The sequence below is a fragment of the Sus scrofa genome, chromosome 7 (genome assembly GCF_054392235.1).
Source record: "Sus scrofa isolate SSC_HxYL_T2T_F1_AM1 chromosome 7, Sscrofa_HxYL_maternal_Yorkshire_Landrace_v2.0, whole genome shotgun sequence".
NCBI lineage: Eukaryota > Metazoa > Chordata > Mammalia > Artiodactyla > Suidae > Sus > Sus scrofa.
In genome coordinates, this window is record NC_139389.1 from 98684727 (window position 1) to 98704521 (window position 19795).

The 19795-nt window shown below is 42.2% G+C and overlaps 2 protein-coding genes across 8 annotated transcripts in view; both read right to left on the reverse strand.

Annotated features, from left to right (window-relative positions):
- Nucleotides 1-19795, reverse strand: part of SV2B (synaptic vesicle glycoprotein 2B) — a 198491-nt gene that overhangs the window by 62977 nt on the left and 115719 nt on the right. For all 7 annotated transcript variants that reach the window (XM_001926765.8, XM_021099374.2, XM_021099373.2 and 4 more), the window contains one exon: nucleotides 15269-16089. In XM_001926765.8, coding sequence (XP_001926800.6) covers nucleotides 15269-15719 — 451 coding nt within the window. In that variant the 5' untranslated portion in view covers nucleotides 15720-16089. The remainder of the gene's footprint in view (nucleotides 1-15268; nucleotides 16090-19795) is intronic.
- KLHL25 (kelch like family member 25) overlaps nucleotides 1-19795 on the reverse strand; it is a 665168-nt gene that overhangs the window by 4328 nt on the left and 641045 nt on the right. The gene's annotated exons all lie outside the window — the stretch shown is intronic.

The following is a 19795-nucleotide window of genomic DNA, read 5'->3' on the forward strand; positions in this document are numbered from 1 at the left end:
TTTGATTGATTTATATAGTCATTCCCTAAGAGCAAAAGGCAAGACAGCTCCATGGAGAGGAAAGAGCTCTGTGCCAGTAGTTGGGGGCCCAGGACCTGCTCTCAGAGCATGTGACCTTGACCAACTCACTTCCTCCTTGGGGTTAGGTTTCCTCCAATTGGAAATGAAGGGCATGTTAGGAGTTCTCCTTTGTCTCTTCCACTTCTAAGATTAGATAATTCTATAATGTTGTGAGTAATGGCTAATGCCTTAAAATCTGTTGTCACATCTCTTTTGAAGGATGACTTACCCTTCTGGGACTCAAGGAGAGGTAAGGCAGAAAAGCCAAGGAAAGGATGCAACTTCTTTGGGCTATTTGCTACACATCCCCAGTGGAGATTGATGTATGCCTCTGAGTCAGCAAAGTCTCCAGCGTGAAACAGAAAATGCTCACTCTGCACATTTGATCATCCCAGGCTAGTCCCCATGGAGAGAAGGGTGTTCACATTCAGTCTGTTCAGGGTCAAAGCCTATTACATTTCCAAGACCATCTATTTTCCTCTCCCTTTCCTCCTCTCTGCCCTGCTAATATCTGAGACTTTCAAGCTCCTTCTCTGGAAATGAAATCAATCCTTTAAAAAGTGAAAACCAACTCATCTGGGCTTGTGCATAAGAGTTGTAAACACAGAGAGATTTTATACCTGCTGGCCTGCAAAGGGCCACTTAGCTGTGCAGTCATGAACACCATATTGGACATGAGTGTTCTGCTGTCTGATGTGATTCCCGGAAGAGAGTGGGACAGGGAAGTCCTTTGTGCCTCTGCTGCTCTGGTCTAAACAGGGAGATGGAGCATTTCTTGGGACCCTTTCCGTGGGAGGATGGCAGTATTGCTCTTCAGCTCTCTGATATAACCTGTTCTGGGCCGACAGTCTAGGCTTCAGATCACTGCAGATCCCTGGTGAAATTCTGGTCCAGCTGGTTGGAATGTGGACTACATCACTGTCTCGCCTACAAAAATAAACTGTAACTGACTTCAGCACTCCGATGGAGTGATTCATTTTGCATAAAAGATTGTTCAAGGTTACATACAAAAAGGGCACCTAGAAACATCTTCCACAGGCAGGATGGTAAAATAAAGGAGAAGCAATAGACGCTGAAGTCAGACATAACTGGTTTCAACTCCTGGAACCATTACTAACCAGTTTTCACAGTTACTTTAACCTCTTAGAGACTAAGTTTTTCATTTGCAAAACAGCAAAAATAATGCTTCCCTTGCAGGTTGTTCTAAGGATCAGAAATGTTACATATAAAATGCCTAGTACAGGATTTCCCTTTGTGGCTCAGCAGTTAACAAACCCAACTAGGATCCATGAGGATGCAGGTTCAATCCCTGGCCTTGCTCAGTGGGTTAAGGATCCAGCATTGCCATGATCTGTGGTGTAGGTTGAAGACGCGTCTCGGATCCTGTGTTGTGGTGGCCCTGGTGTAGGGCAGCAGCTGTAGCTCTGATTCGACCCCTAGCCTGGGAACTTCCATATGCCACAGGAGTGGCCCTAAAAAGCAAAAAATAAAATAAAATAAAAATAAAAATACCTATACAAAAGAGCTTATCAAGTTGTAGCTCTTCATGATAATGTGAGAAAAAAGAATCTATACATATATGTATAATTGGGTCACTATACTGTACAGTAGAAAATTGACAGAACACTGTAAACCAGCTATAATGAAAAAAAAATTATATAAAAAAAGTTGTAGCTCTTGCTGGTGGTAGTATAATTATTAAAATTTACTTTTAATTTAAAAGAAATATAACAAGATGTTGTACCAGCACTGGGAAATAATAGACCTGTTAGCATTGGTTCCCTTTGCTTTCTCTGAATGAAGAAATCTGTACATAAGAAAATACACCATCCAAGCTCACCACTACTAAGTAACCCACAGTGAACACGAGTGTAGGTAGTGAATGACAACACAGGCCAAGAAGACTACTTTAGGAACTGCATGCTTAAGATCTCCGAGCAGCTCTTCCTCCACTCTGTAAACTGGGGATCACCACGCTGACCACCTCACAGGGTCACTTAAAGATCAAATGTATCTATGAAAATCACTGATAATCCTGAAGCACTGCCCAAATGTAAACAAGATTTGGGGTACAACTCCATTTTTTTTAAGCTGGTCAAGGTATGGGCAAATATCCCACCACAAACACAAGAAGAAAGCCATCTGGGGATAATTCCTATGTAGCACAATAAGCAAAACCCCTGACAACTCAGCAGCATCTACTGACCCTGAGTCTCTGTGTTAACTATTTAGTTCTCTACCCTGGTTGCACAACGGAATCACCAGAGAGCTGTTTAAGTAAAAAAAAAAAAAAAAAAAAAAAAAAAGGTCTATGCCTTAGGGGTTAAGGATCTGTGTTGTCACTGCGGTGACTTGGTGCACTGTTGTGGTGTAGGTTCGATCCCTGGCCCAGAAACTTCCACATGCCACGGGCACAGCCAAAAAAGAAACGCCTATGCCATATCTCACCCATAGAGATTCTGACTTGATTCTAGAGCAGGGCCTGGGTTTTTTGTGTGTTTGTTTGTTCTTTAACAGCTCCTCAGATGACAAATGGACAGACAGAAAGAAAAACACTCATCCTCCAAGGTGGTGATTCTTAACTGATGGTGATTTTCTCTCTGAAGGCGACATTTTGCAACATCTAGAAACATTTTTGGTCCTAACTGGGTGGGATCTGGAGGCAGAAGCCAGTGATGCTGCTAAATATCCCAGAATGCACAGGACAGCCCCTGAACCCCAACCCCCAAACAAGGATTTATCCAGCACAAAATGTCAATAATGCATGCTATTGAGAGAGGCTAAGCAGAGGACTGGTTCAAAAAAAAAAAAAAAAAAAAAAAAAAAACAGTTAATTGCACTGTACAAAAAGGCTCAGTAGCATTTCTGGCCCCATCTGCTCTCCACCAAGAGATGGAGTCCATTTCCCCTCTCCTTGAAACTGCAGAGGTCTTTGTAACAGCCTCAGTAAAGAGAATGCAAAGGAAATAACATGCCTTGATTTCTCAGGCTTTGGACAAAAGACAATAGGACTTTTATTTGTCATTCTCTCTCTCGGGATAGGCTCCTTGGACACCCTGAGCTAATAAGTATGAAATCCAACTCCCTTAAAGCTGCCACATTGGAAAGATCATGTGGAGACAACATGTAGCATGTAAACAGCCCCAGCTGTTTGAGTCTTCCCAGCCTGAGCACCAGACACGTGCGTGACTGAGCTTCAGATGACTCCAGCCCCCATCTTCCTGCTGCCCCAGATCATGCTGAGTGGAGCAGAGCCCAGGTATCCACCAAGACTGAAGGTTCATGAGCAAAGTAAATGATGTGGGAGGGTTGGTGCTACAGGAGTATACATTTGTTTGTTTGATATGCAGCAACGGAGAGCTGGAACAAAGTCCATTATGATTCTGTGAAAGAATGGGCCACTGACGTCAAAGGCTTGCATATACTTGTTCAGGGAATGATATAAACTCCATGTAAGACCGCATGTATATATTATCTCCAGCCCATGCCTGACCCTGTAACTTTACCTTCATTCTCAATAAATATAACAGTTGACTTAGGTATTCCTCCTATTCATTACTGTTGTATTTTCCATGGTCTGAAGGTTATATTTTCAAATATGTGGGGAGTTCGCATGGTGGCTCAGCAGAAATGAATCTGACTAGCATCCATGAGGATACGGGTTCGATCCCTGGCCTTGCTCAGCAGGTTAAGGATCCAGTGTTGCTGTGAGCTGTGGTGTAGGTCGCAGACGTGGCTTGGATCCTGTATTCCTGTGGATCTGATGTAGGCTAGCAGCTACAGCTTCAATTCGACCCCTAGCCCAGGGAACCTCCACATGCCAGGGGTGCAGCCCTAAAAAGACAAAAACAAACAAACAAACAAACAAAATATCTGGATTAATAGCCTTCTGATCTCTTTATAATTTACTGAAGTTCCATGGTGGGGGCAAATATAAACATAGGTGAATCCATATAAATAAATATATGGATTTCCCCCCTCTTCTTCCTCCCCTCGTCCTCCTTTTTCTTCATCTCTCTCCAGACAATGCTGTTTACTCCCTGTAAAACTAAAACCTGTACACATACAAGTTCCAAATAGCTTTGATTCAATCATGATTAAAATCAGAGTAGAAATCCAGGACCCATAAGTTTGAACAAGTCGTTAATAATTAGAAGTTGTTGACACAAGTGCTTTCAGACGGAGGTAGGCTCTGTCCTTTGATGTAAGACTAAGTTGAAAGGCACAAAAAAACAAAATAGCTGTAGACAAGTGGGAAAAGTGCCTCGCTCAAAGTTAAATCCATACTTAATCTGTATCCCACATCATAAAAGCGAGGGTTTTGTTTCAAGAAGTTTCCTTGCAAGATTTTTCTTAACTCCATGGTTAATTGTAAAATAACTTTTAATCTTGAGGCTGCGATGCTAGTTTTTTCGTTGCTTGGTTGGCTGGTGCATTGGTTGGTTGTATGGGAGATTGTTTTTATTCACTGTGTGTTTGTTACAGAAAATTGAATTCACCTAGCTTTGTAACAGTCAACCCTCTGACTGTGAATTCACTGATCTTATTATACTACACACAACTAGCTGTGTAAAAACGTGTATCTCTTAAAGAGGGGTTGTCTTCTTTGCATAAGTCATCTGTTTTCTTCCTTGCATATATTAAGAAAAAATGGTGGAATTCATTGGTGGTCAGCAGGTTAGGGATCTGGTGTTGTCACTACTGTGACCTGGGTCATTGCTGTGGCATAAGTGCAATTCCTGGCCCGGGGACTTCTGCATGCTGCTGTCAAGGCCAAAAAAAATGGTGCTTATAGCAGAAATATTTTAAAGCTCTATATAACAGTCTCAATTTTTCAAAACTCTCAAACAGCTTCAACTATTTCTTCTACATACTAATCCAGGAATTACACATTCCTCCCTCAGACTGCTCCAATAAACTTCTGCCAGATCTTCCACCTCTAGTCTCTCTCCCTGATAATCCATTCTTCATCAAACCCGTGAGGATTTTGCCAATCGCTAAGTATGCCTATTCCAATAAGGCATTCCAGTCCTGAGGAAGTACCCAGCAGGGTGGGTTGGGGAACTACTGCGCCCACTGTGCGATGGATCTGAGCCAAAACTCCATTGATCACCTGACCTCCATTAGTTCCTAGTCTGAATAATAGACCACAGTGATGTTTTGGGTCTTCTGGAATTAGTGTCAGTCAGATCCACTGTCAGTATTCTTCAAAAGGTCTGATTATTTCCTTTTCACCAATGCACAGTCACCCTGGTAAAAGGCCACAGATCTCTTGGGGAAGACTGGAGAAAAATTAACCCGTATTAAATTTTAATAGTGTACTGGGATCTTTCCTTAAGGAGACCCAACTTCCCCTTCACTCATGGGTTTTGAGTCTATAAACTGACTCAAATCTGAGGATTGATTGAGGGGCTATGACTCTGTTTTTATGAGACATATTAGACTTCTCTTCACTTGACCTGGAATTTTTTTCTGCTTATACAGATCAAATGAGAATTCAATAGGCTCCCTATCTATTTCACATCTGGGAACACCCCAGTGTACAAGAGTCAGCCTATTCTGATTGCTCTTTGACTCTGCTGTCCACTAGAGTAATCACACCCACCTTGCCTTTGGTGGTTAAGTGCTGCCACTTGGCCCCTGCTATCCAGGATCCAATTACTCCCACTGAATTTAGCTTTCTTAATTCAGTCACTGAAGTCCCCACTGAGAGGTCTGGTTTATATTTAGAAGTGTTCACAGAGCACTTCAAAAATGCCAGAGATTCCCCTGACAAATTTATTTCTTACAGTCCTGGTGAAAGGTGTGTCCTGTGGACCCTCCCGAGGTGGGTAAATAGGTCTTAAATGACAAACCCCTTCTAACATGCTGAGCTCCCTAAGCCTTTGAGTCTCCTCCTCTACAATAAATCAAGGCAGGTCTGGCATTCAGGTCCACTTACTCTGGGCCAACTTTTGGTCCATGCTTTAGCCAACCAATCAAACTGTTATAACCCTTTCTAACCTCTCAAGCTTTAACATTAAATATGGAATCTCTTTTGACTGGGTCCATACCAATTAACCTGGCCCAATCCAACCATATGTTCTTTCACCATTACCCTTACCCTTAATATTCATTCCCTCAGATACTCCCTGAGTTTCTGTGTAAATTAGAAAAACCAAGTACTTCATTTGCTGTATAGTAAACCTCCTCATGGGTCCCATGTTTAACCTCATTTTTAGGGGTCTGCAGGGACTTGAGTGTAGTTAGAAGTCCAGAAGAAAAGAGGGGTTGGCGGAGGGGAGGGGTCCTGAGGAGAATCAACTGTGTCTTGCAAGGCAGCTATCTAGAGGGGAGGCCACTAGAGCTTCCTCATCAATGCAAGGAGGTGGAGAGGCTCCCCCTCAAGATGGTGGAGAGGCTGCTTCTACTGGCAAAGAAAACTCATCAGAATTTAGGAGTTCCATGTCCCCAGCCTCATCCCCATGTCAGCTTCCAAGATCCCATTTCTTCCCTATCAACACCTTTACTTTAACGGCAGACCCTGTGTGAGGCTGGGGACTCAACCTGTGCTGTAGTTCAGCCACTCAGAGGATGAGATTCTGGGTTGGGTTGTCAGCAATCTCATAAAGACACTAAAGGTCTCTTTCAGGGCAGACGTGTAGCTTTCCAGGTCATTTATGCGCTGGGAATCCGAGTCCTGAGCTCATTCATTTCTTTTCTCATTTGTCAGTGACATTAGGAGAGATTTATCAATCTCATACAGGTAAATTTGACAAAAGTTAGTTTGACAAAAACGGTCATCTATAAACATTTAGAAGTAAAGAAAATATGGCTGATTCCCAGCCCCTCTTAGTCTTCTATCATGTCATGCTACTTGTGAAGGGAAATAACATGGAAGTCATTGCTGCCTGGAGGCACCACCAACAACAACAACAAAAATGGTCACCGAGATCCTTACCTCTTCTTTTTTTTTTTTTTTTTTTTTTTTGTCTTTTTGCCATTTCTTGGGCCGCTCCCACGGCATATGGAGGTTCCCAGGCTAGGGGTCTAATCGGAGCTGTAGCCACCAGCCTATGCCAGAGGCACAGCAACGCGGGATCCGAGCCGCGTCTACAACCTACACCACAGCTCACAGCAACGCCGGATCGTTAACCCCCTGAGCAAGGGCAGGGATCGAACCCGCAACCTCATGGTTCCTAGTCGGATTCGTTAACCCTGCACCACGACGGGAACTCCCCTTACCTCTTCTAAGTATTTGAATAGGAGTATTTAATGATGATATTTTCAGTATCTCTATGGTCACATCATGCCCTGAACAAGAAATGCTCTTTAGAGTCAAATGGAGTCCCCATTGTTTCTCAGTGGTAACAAATCCAACTAGTATTCATGAGGATGTAGGTTCGATCGATCCCTGGCCTCGCTCCTTGAGTTAAGGATCCAGCATTGCCATGAGCTGTGGTAGAGGTCACAGACATGGCTGAAATCCTACATTTCTGTGGGTGCAGTGTAGGCCGGCAGCTGCAGCTCTGATTTCACCCCTAGCCTGGGAACTTGCATATGCTGTGGGTTCGGCCCTAAAAAGAAAAAAAAAAAAAAATGGCGTATTTAAATCTAATCAGATTAGAGTGCTAATTCCAGAAGCTCTAGAACCCATTTCAGAAAACACATTCTTAAGATTCTGTTCCTCTAGAACCACTCCCAATAGCAAAATCAAGGGAAATAGAGGGATCACCCTAAATCACAGATCCCTCCTTTTCACTCCCTTCCTCAAAGGCATCTAATAACTCCCCATTAATCAGCTCTCCACTGCTTATAGAATCAAGTCCACACTCCTAAATATAGCAGTCAGTGTAGACTGTTAAGGGAGCCCTTGGCTTTCATTCTGTTCTCTCTTTTTTTTTTTTTTCCTTTTGTCTTTGAGGGCCGCACCCATGGCATATGCAGGTTCTCAGGCTAGGGGTCCAAACGGAACTGTAGCCACCGGCCTACACCAGAATAACAACAACTCGGGATCTGAGTGGCGTCCGCAACCTACACCACAGCTCACAGCAACGCCGGATCCTTAACCCACTGAGTGAGGCCAGGGATCAAACCCGCGTCCTCATGGATGCTAGTCTGGTTCACTAACCACTGAGCCACGAGGGGAACTCCATTTTTTTTTTCCATTTTTCAAAGTTGTATTGAAGCATAGCTGATTTACAACACTGTGATCGTTTCTGCTACACAACAAAGTGATTCAGTTATACATGTACACATAGTGATTCTCTTTCAGATTCTTTTCCAACACAGATTATCACAGAATATTGGGTAGAGTTCTCTTTACTATACAGCAGGTCTCTCTTGACCAGTCATTCCATATACCTCAGTGACCATATGCCAATCCCAAATCTCCAATCCATCCTTCCCCCCTCCGCCTGTCTCCTTGGGTACCCACAAGTTTGTTTTCAAAGTCTTTGAGTCTGTTTCTGTGCTACATTTAATTTCCTTTGTATCCATTTTTTAAAAATAATCTAAATGATCTAAAAGATGTAGATATGAATGTATATAAATCAAATACAAAAGGATTATATGAAAATTCCTAGTGACTGATTTCATCATCATGAGTATTTGTCTCCATGAGGGTTAAGTATTTATTGAGCACATATTTTGTGCCAGGCTCTGGGGTATAGAGTGACCTCTCCTTTTAGGAATTGACATTCTGAATTCAGGATTAAAGAAAAAGTGGCTCATAAATTAAATGTTCTTCCCTGGTGCTCAACTCAAATTTGCATATAAAACAATTAAAGGATAATCTTTCAAGATTGTAAGCAATACATCCATCTCTGAGCTGCTATGGAAACTCAATGCATAATTTATTCTAATGAATCCATCCCATCTGACATTGCTCCCTGTCCTTCCTTAGCTCACACAGACACCAAGCCTCAGGGGTCCCCCATCAGGTTTTAAATCATTGTCTAAAGCCTAAGACTCCCTGAGCCTTCCCGCTGCGGAGGCAAGAAAAACTAACAGCCAATAAAATATCCACCGAGCAACTAAACCCATCCAAGAAATCAAAATTCTGAAGGCAAAAGCAGAAATCTTGCCTAAAAATGGGGACTCTCTTTCTTTTGATCAATGTGAAGGTGGGAATCATCCACAGTTCCAGCTGAAGGGGTATTTTTTACAATTATGGGAAAACTTTAGTGTCAATTTACCAAATGCAGGCAGAGGAGGATGCTGATGGCTTGCCCTGCCTGTCATCAATATTTAGTGCTATCCTAGCTGTAAGGAAACAAAGCTTTGAGATGCCAATGATTCTATGTTGTTTGCTTTTTCAAATATCATACCAGATAGTCCTAATTTTCCTATCTTTAAGTATTTTGAAAGTTTTTTTCTACGTATAACTAGAAAAGACATAAACAATACTTGAAAAGAATTAAAAAGAAATACAGATTCATTCATCAACCACCTCAAATCATGGAAGACTTTAGAGGAAGACTCCAGATCAGCACAAGGTCACACCACCATTAAACAATAGAGCAGATGTAAAAAAAAAAAAAAGCCACTTAACTCTAGAACTTGCAGACCTCAGACTCTATCTCTTACACTGCCTCTATTTTCTTCATATTTCAATTAAAGGTGTAATATCAAACACTGCATTGCATAATTGCAAAGCGCTGGTTGATATTTTATATTTCTTGTGTAAACTATATTTTCACCATCAGAATAAAACTCTCTGAGCACTAGGACTTGCCTGACTTGCATGGCCATGGACAATTTTTTTTCCCCCAACATTTTCACAGGAATTTTTTTCCCCAGGTGAGACAGTTCTAGACAAGTGACCCATTAAACACAACCCTTGAAGGAAGCAAACTTTCATCTTTCTAAAAGCTCAGCAAAGTGGCACAGCGGCACTTAGATGTTTTTGTTACCTGGCCTGGGGATGCTTCCTTTATTTTCTGAGCAGGTTTATCCACGTCCAGAAAGAAAATATCAAAAATAGTCTATGATTTGAGGCCTGAATTTGGGGGCAGGGGGAATTCTCTTTCTGAATTCTTTTCCTAGAACATCAACTAGGAGTCAAGTCCAGAGGCACTACTTTCAATTTCTTTTTAAAATAAAGAAAGTTAAGAGAATGAGAAGACAGGTCACAGAATAAAAATGTGACCTGGTAGAAAATGTTTGCAAAAGACACATCTGATAAAGGACTATTATCCAAAACCTACAAAGAACTCTTTAAAGTCAACAATGGTAAAACAATCTGATTTAAAAATGGCCCAAAGACCTTAATATACACCACACTAAAGAAGATATACAAAAAAAAAAAGAAGATATGCAGATGCACGTAAGTCTATAGAAAAATGTTCCACATCATGTGTCATCAGGGAAATGCAAATTAAAACAATGAGATACTACTTCATACCTATCAGAATGACCAAATCCAGAACACTGACAATACAAAATGCTGGTGAGGATGTGGAACAGTAGGAACTTGTGTTCATTGCTGCTAAGAATGAAAAGTGGTACAACCACTTTGGAAGACAGTTTGGCAGTTTCTTACAAAAGCAAACTTATTCTTACCAAACAATCCAACAATCACACATTTTGGTACTTACGCAAAGGCATTGAGAACTATGTCTACACAAAAACCTGCACCTGGATATTGGTAACAGCTTTATTCATTTAACTGTCAAAATTTGGACACAACCAAGATGTCCTTCAGTAGGTGAATAGATAAATAAATTATGGTACATCCAGACAATGAAATATTATTCAACACTGAAAAGACAAGAGCTCTTGATCCATGAAAAGACACGGAGGAAATTCAGATGCATATTAACAAGCAAAAAAAGCCATTTTAAAAAGGCTGCATCCTGTATGAGTCCAATTATATGAAATTTTGGAAAGACAAAAACCTTATGGATACATTGAATAAAAATTGGTGGCTTCCAGGGATTAGGGAAAAGAGGGGAGGGATGAATAGTAGAGCACAAAGGATTTTTAGGGCAGTGAAATATTCTGTATGATACTGTAATGATGCATTTATGTCATTATATATTTGTCCAGCCCACTGAATGTATAACACCAAGATTGAACCCTAGAGTAAAAATAAACTGTGGACTTTGGGTGATTATGATTGTCAGTGTGGTTCATCAATTGTAACAATGTATACTCTGGTAGAGGATGTTGATAATAGGAGACAGGGGCATAAGGAAAACCTCTGTACCTTCCTCTCAAGTTGTCTGTGAACTGAAAAATGCTCTAAAAAATTGTCTTAAAAAAAAAGCTAGGAAGAGGAAGGAGAGAAAGAACTGGGTTAGCACTTAAACAGAAAAGGCCTTGCACCAGACAAAGAAGGGAAGCTTGACCTTGAAAGTCTACTATAAATAATTTGGGTGAAAGAAATAGGCGGTGCACCTGTGAAAATCTAGTCCTGAATCTGGGTGAGTCATCATCAGTATCATAATAAAGCAATCAATTTAGTAATAATAACCTCAACAACAATAACTAAGATATCCTGAGCACTTACTATGTGCAGGCACTGTTTTAGGCAAGTTAAATGCATTAAATTCATTTAGCCCTCAAAAACACTGTGAGGTAGATACCATTAGTAGCTCCATTTTTCAGAGAAGGAAACCACAGCACAGAGAAGCTAAGCAATTCTCTCAAAGTCATCCTCTTAAGCACTGGCAGAGCAAGGACTCAAACCAGGCCACCTGGCTCCAGCATTCATGCTGCTCCATTATCTCCCACTGCAACTATAATCTACTGCAAATGCTTTAAAGGGAGATGGTCAAAATACAAAGTAACAAGAACTAAGAGTAGTTGAGCCAAGATGGAAGGCTGTTTGCTTTACCAGTGTTATCTCATTTAATCCTCACAACAGATGTATCATTACCATATTCCATACATGGAAAACTGATTATTAAAGAAGTGATGAGGTCACTGGCAGATGAAAGACAGAGCCTGTTGTCAAATCCTAGTGGCCAGACCCCAGTGCCCATAGCATTATTCCTCAGACCATGTTACCTCTGTTGGAAGCAACCCATGGTGCTCAAGCAATCTACAGGGTACTTGATGACATGGAGAGAAGGCCTGCCCCATGGCATGACCTGTTTCAGAAAGGCAGTGTGGTATAGCAACATGAGCACAGACCCTGAAATCAGAAAGACCTGGGTTGAAATTCCAGCTCCAGCAATTACTGTGTGACATTAAATACAGCTCTCTGAGCCTGCTTCCTGATGTGCAGAAATGGGATAAAGATCTCCAAGTACCAAGTTGACTACAAGGTTGACATGAGACAGTATGTAGAAAAGCTGGTCTCATGAGACCCTCCAATGACCTACCTTCCTGGATCCATCTAGATCCTTATCTCCTGATCACAAGGGGAGCCCCCAAATGCATTGGGTGTCCATCTCTGCTCAGGGGTCTGCCTGTCCCTCTTGGCCTGAGTCATAGCTCATCTTCATGGTAAACATTGAAAGCAAGATTGCACAAATGTGTGCTTTCCAGATTGGGGCCATGTTCCTTCAACTCCAGAGTTTCCCTGGGAGCCAACAGGAGCTGTAACCATGCTACTGCTCTGTTAATGAGGTTGCCATGCACTAGGATGGTGGAGAGACCAAGAGGACATGAAATCGTTACTGACATGACCAGTTTGGACTAACGGGGGCCTGGGTTTCAGTTGAGAATACCACAAAACAAAATAATGGCCTCAGAAATGTTTAGATCAACTGGGGATGGTTTGGTTTGGTCAGGGGGGTTGTTTTGTTTTTTTGCCCTTCCTAAAAAAAATCTACTGCAACTTAAAGAAACATGGTAGAATTTTGTTGATAAAAATAATTTTAAAAAAATAAAATTTGGAGTTCTCTCTGTGGCACAGTGGGTTAAGAATCTGACAACAGTGGCTTAGGTTCAATCACAGCTGGGTAAGGATTTGGTGTTGTCACAGCTGTGGCTTGGATTCAATCCCTGGCCCAGGAACTTCCATATGCTATGGGTGTGGCCATAAAAAATTAACAAATAAATTAAAATAAAAAATAGCATTTTGTTAGTGTGTAAAAACTCTGGGTGACATCTTCTCAATTCATTTCTTTTGTTTGTATATACTTCTTCTCTGGTTCCCTGATAGCCATATCTGACAGTTCTCTTCATTTTAAATGTCCCTTTAATGAAGCCAGAATGAATAAAACAATTTTTAAAAGCCTCCAGGGACAATTCTTTATGCAGACATTTTCTTTATTTTATATTCCAATCTTATTTATTGTGGCTCTAAATCAGGGGCCAACAAACTATAACCCATAGGTTAAATTCAGCTTACTGTATTTTTTTTATAAATAAAGTCTTATTGGAACACAATTGTGCCCATTTTTTTTACATACTGTCTAAGGATGCTTTTGTCCTAAAGGCAATATTGAGTAGTGGTGACAAAGACCATCTGGACCTTTAAAGAAAATGTTTACCAATCCCTGTTCAAAAGCAGGCATTGGGACCAGAATGACACCAAGCATTTCAGAGCACGTGTCCCTACATCAAATTATTCTCTGTGTTTATTAATGCCTGTTCATCTTGCTTTACATAAATTCTTTGAAAGGCAAAGACTACATCCACCTTGTTCAATATTTTCTCCCCAAGGCCTGGGCACAAAGACTAAAATATGGTACATGTAAGAAATATTTGTCGAATGAATGAACTAAGTCTCTAGATTGATATTGAGTTCTTGAGGGCCATAACTATGCCTCAGTCTTGAGTAAGAATCTGACTCACAGTAAGTTCTCTGTAACTGTATGTTTGCTAAACAATCAGAGTGCATGGACTCTAAATTTAGAGAATGGAAGGATTTTAATGACCAAGACAAGCCCTGTGTATGTTTTGATGAATCCCTCCTATGCCACACTGTCTTTGCCCATCCTCTCTCAAACTTCACAAAACCTCTCCGCCTCAAGCCCTGATATCTGATGTTTGGCTCTGCTGGTGCTAGTCTCATCACTGACTTGCAAAGCTGGCCCTCCATCCTGCAGAATCCATCTGTGCTTCACTGTGTGATTCCCAACAGCCTGCAGGGGCTCTGTGGGTGGGCTCAGCCCAGCATTCATCATCAAGGCACACAAGCATTCAGCCCACTGACACTTACATACAAGAGAAACCAGGAGCAGATGCTATCAGATTCTGGAAGGATGCAGAGAAAAGGACTGAGTAGAAGAGACCTCTGGCCTGCCCCCCACAAAATTTGTCATTTGGATATGGAAGATGGTTTAATATGAAGAAGACAGGAGTTCCCGTCGTGGCGCAGTGGGTAACGAATCCGACTAGGAACCATGAGGTTGCGGGTTCGATCCCTGCCCTTGCTCAGTGGGTTAACGATCCGGCGTTGCCGTGAGCTGTGGTGTAGGTTGCAGACGCGGCTCGGATCCTGCGTTGCTGTGGCTCTGGCGTAGGCCGGTGGCTACAGCTCCGATTCAACCCCTAGCCTGGGAACCTCCATATGCCGCGGGAGCGGCCCAAGAAATAGCAACAATAACAACAACAACAACAACAACAAAAAGACAAAAGACAAAAAAAAAAAAAAATATGAAGAAGACAGAAATCAGACTCTCAGTGTGGGAATAAGACTTGGAAAAAGGCATAACCTTTAAAAATTGTGAATCACAGAATTTTCGTCATGGCTCAGCAGAAACGAATCTGACTAGCATGCATGAGGACGCAGGTTTGATCCCTGGCTCTCTCAGTGGGTTAAGGATCTGGCATTGCTGTGAGCTATGGTGTAGGTCACAGATGTGGCTCAGATCTGGCATTGCTGTGGCTGTGGTGGAGGCCAGCAGCTACAGCTCCAATTCGACCCCTAGTCTGGGAATCTCCATATGCCGCGGGGGCGGCCCTAAAAAGACAAAAAAAAAAAAAAAAAAAGTGAACCACTATATTGTGTACCTGTAACTTATATAATGTTGTACATCAACTATACTTCAATTTAAAAAAAAAAAAAGACTTGGAAAAAAGAACTAAGAGGTTGGGAGTCAGACAGATCTGGATAGAAATCCAAGCTCCAATACTTACAGGCTACGTAAATTTCTGCCTACTAATTTCTCTGAGATAAAAATACCTTAATGACAAAATGGATGTAAAATGATAATGCTGCAGGGACATTGTGATAGATTTAAAATGCCTAACAATGACAGGTGCTCTACAAATTTTTCCCTTTCACTTTTTAATGCCACGAAGAGAATGATCTTTGAAAATTTCTACTTACCGAGCATTCCTTTCTTGGAACTGGACAGACACATGTCCTTCTCTGCACTGGGCAGGGCAAAACTCACCACAAACACTTCTACCCCATCAGCCATCAGGGCCAAACCCAAAACAAAAAAGAGGGTCCACTGGAAGCGCCCGTGGCCACACTCATCAATGATGGTCTCATACTGGTGGGCTAGCTGCTCCTCATCTTCCATCCTCTCAGCTATCAGGTCTTCCTGGCCCCGAAGACCATCCGCCCTGGAGGGTGCCATCTTGGTCTGCTTGGCCTTGATGTCATCTGGGTGAGGGATGCCCTGGTACTCGCCCTCATAGATCTCATCCTCCTCATCATGGCCTTCTGTAACATCACTCTGTGCATCTTCTTCTGGATTGGACTCATTGCCACGATAGTAGTTGTCACTGGGGGCATAGCCCCCATAGTTGTCCTGATATCTGTAGTCATCCATTCCTTAGTTCTGGGACTGCTTGGTTACCTCTCACACTATATCCCTTGCACTGTGATAGAAGTTTGGACTATTTCAATAACCATCATCCATTATATGTACCAAAGTTTAAATGTAGACTCCTTGGATGAAAGTGACACCCGTATTTTTCCTCTTTGTCTCAAGGGCAACCTAAGTATCCTTTTGCATTCAATGTCTATTAGAAGTCTTGGGAAAATTTCAAATTCTGGTCTGGTCTCCTTCACCGATTCAGAGGTGTTGTATTGGGAGACATTGATTAGAAATGGGTCCAGCTGTTTTCCTTGACAAGGGGCTTGCAAGACTTGGCAGCTTGCTGGCTGGCCTGATTTGTTCTGCTATTGAAGGCTATGCCCTGGAAGTACAGAGAAAGGAAAGAGGAGAATGTTATGAAATGCGGAAATTCTGAAAAAGGTGGAGAAAATCTTGGTTAGATATTAGATTCAAATCAAATGAATGAGCCTTCAGTCAGTAAGACGAGGGAATAAAGAGTAAGTGGTTAAAGAAGCCCTTGGAAGCATTGATTAACCCATGAAAGGGATCATGTCTTACACAAGAATGAAATGTAAAGTAAGCAAGAGATTTTTCAACACCAGACAATTTGTGTTATGGATTCTTTAGTTAGAATTTATCTAGCTTTTGGCAATAGTGCAGGTTTATTACAGCTCAGCTTCTGCTATGAGAATGCCAGCTTTTCTAACTTTGTTATGAGGTGGCTATACAATTTTACATCTAGAAATGTATGGCAAAGAAATATCCAGGACCATTTTACCCAAGGCCCAGATTATTTTTGAGATTCATCATGTGGTTCCATGGCCACTTTAACCTTGTACTTGCCTTAAACAGGCAAGAACAGTTGCTGAAGACCCAGGGCGAGAGAACTTGTGTCTGAAATTTGATTCTGCCATGTGATGTCTGTGCAATGAGGCACACATTTTTCTAAACCTCAGTTTTTTCAACTGTAAAATGGAGAAGACAATAGTACTTAACCCATAAAGTTGTGCATAAAATACTTAAGACAGTGCCTAACCTGCTTGGTAAACACTGTTTAAGCCTTGATGTTATTTTGCTCGTTTTGTTCTAGTTCCGAGTCTGGAAACCAAGACCCAATGATGTCTACCAGGTACCAGAAACTGTGCTAAATGTGTCACATTCCGAATCCCTAATTCCTACAACAAACTGAAAAAGAAGGAAAACATGTTTATATGGGGTTTGATCAAGGTCACAGAACCAGGATTCAACCAAGTCCACTGATCCCCAGTGTCCATTCTTTCCATGGCTGCCATGCTTCCCAAGTGCTGTTCCCTGGGACTGCCACATTAGATCACCTAAGGAACTTTTAAATACACTCTAGAATGCATGCAGAGGGACTGGTTCAAGTCAGAAAACTTGAGCTGTTTTCACACAGATCCCCAAGTGGCTCTGAGGCCCAGCTTCTTACTGAGCAGCCCCTAGGTAGAGACAAGGCCTCTCCAACACATCCTAACTCACTTCAACCCTCCCCATGGCCAAACCCTCAGACCTGGATGGATGCTCAGATCTCCTCAGTGGGGCTGCCAGAAACCCACTCCCCAGCTCAACACATGTGCCAATAAGCACACACTCATTCCATCAACCTTTTCAGGCCTCACTGTTGAACCTGAAGTCCACGCTGTCCTTTCGCCAAGCTCAGCAGATGCCACCTCACAGCATATGGGACACACTTGCCCTCGCTGTGCCCACAGCGCAACCCTGGGCCCTCTGCACCACACTTGCCTGCCTCGGTCTCCTCACCCTCAGCCCTGGACAGACTCCAGCTCATTTGCCTCAACACAACACATTTCTAGGGGGGTAAAGAGTGCCTGACACCAGTGGTTCTCAAGTGCAGGGTGGGTCAGAATCACCCAGGGCAAGAGTGGCTCATTAGAAATATGAATCCCAGAGTTCCCTTTGTGGCTCAGCAGAAATGAATCTGACTAGTATTTATGAGGATGCAGGTTCGATCCCTGCCCTCACTCAGTAGGTTAAGGATCCAGCATTGCCGTGAGCTATGGTATAGGTCGCAGATGCAGATTGGATCCTGCGTTGCTGTGGCTGTGGTGTAGGCCCATGGCTGCAGCTCCAATTCGACCCTTAGCTTGGGAACCTCCATAGGCCACAGGTGCAGCCCTAAAAAGCCAAAAAAAATAAAGAAAGAAAGAAAAATAATGCAAATCCCAGCACTCCTCTGCCAAAGACTCTGAACCTGTGGCGGGGGGGCAGGGGGGGCTGGAAGTCCACAACTTCTATAAACGCCGTAAGGAATCCAGGGGACTACACTTTGAGAAACAGTACAGTAAAGATCAGCAAGAAATACTTACTGAGGAGTGATTCTCACTTTATCCCTTCATATTTTTCACCATCCCCAGTAAATAAATTTGTATTAGACCATGCTGGCTGAACCGTGTCAAATTAATATTCTAAATCTGTTTTTATTATATCCATTTAGGACCACAAGAGGAATATAAATCACATGTAAACAGCATGAGAGTTTTGCAGAGTGCTATAAAAAACAGAGAAAGAATGCCAACTGCCTGAGATCTGGTGTGTTATTTCCATCCTGGGGGTTCTGCAAAAATGTCATGAACCAAAAATGATAGATTTGCAATTCCAAAAGCACATATGGGAAATACCACTTGGAGCAAAGGTCCCGGGACTTGCTTTGTGGAAAGAAGTAGATCTTTGTCAAAATGAATTCCACTCATCTGATCCATTTAAATGAGCTGCTGTGAATGGCAAGTGCCTTGGAGTCAGGAGGACTCGCTGTGGGTTTGTTTTTTTTGTTTTTGTTTTTGTTTTTTCTCTTTTATTGAGAAATGCCAAGTTATTTTTTCAGCAAAGTATTTTCAAGAATAAAATGATTAGTCATTTTCTCTGATGTGGGTTGAATTGTGATCCTCACCGCCCTCAAAAAAGGAAGGTTGAAGCCCTAAGCCCAGTAAGTCAGAACGTGACCTTACTTGGAAACCTCTTTATAGAGGTAATTGAGTTAAAATGAGGTCATTAAAGTGGGCTCTAATCCAATATGACTGGTGACCTTATAAAAGGTGGAAATTTGGGTGCAGAGACAGATACGCAGGGAGAGAAGATGATGTGGAGATACAGGGAGTGTCCTGTGAAGGGAACCAGCAACGCCTGAGGCTACCAGAAGTTAGGGCAGAGGCCTGGGACAGACTCTCCCTCACAGCCCTCAGGAGGAATCAACCCTCTTCAGGGCTGATCAAAACCATCACCTTAATTTTGGACTTCTAGCCATCGGAACTGTGAAATAAGAAAGCTCTTTGTTTAAACCAACCCAATGGTAGTGCTTTGTTATGGCAGCACCAGGAAACTCATCCATTCAAAAACATTAGCAAGAATAGTGTTTATCAACTAAACAGCAATAATAAAAAAGAAAAAACAGAAAAGCAGCTCTTAACTGGGGACTAAGCTGAACCTGTGACAAGCATTACCTCATTTATCCTCACAGCCAATAGTGAAGCAAGATTATTCTCTCCATTTCGCAAAGAAACTGAGGCTTAGAGGGTTAAAGAAGGTACCCAGATTAACACAGAGAATCAATACCAGGGCCTGGATTTGAAGGCAGCTTCAAAGAGCATGTGAGGGATGATGTACAGTGGAAGAGACTGGGAGTCCCAGGAGACAAATCAAGGTCACACATCGGAGTTGTCTGTAGAGCTCAGACTGACACAGGGCTTCTGACCCTCAGGTTCGAGTGTGTTTGCCCATCCTCCACAAACATTCCCCAAGATTTGGGTGCTGAAAGCATTGTATTAGATACTCTCGTTCTCAAGTGGTCTCCCCCTCGTGAGAGAGTCAAACAACACAAAGCATCATGCAGCCATAAAAATGACAATCTTAACTGCCAATAATAGTAGCTTTCATTTACCAAATACCTGCCTTGTGGCCTTTTTTTTAATTGTGTGCTTGACATCTTCCAACTGGGACAACAACCTTATGAGGGAGAGGATGTTTATACACTCAGTTTATAATAAGAAGACTGAGACTGAAGAGGTGGGACAGGTGACCAGGGTCACAGGTTA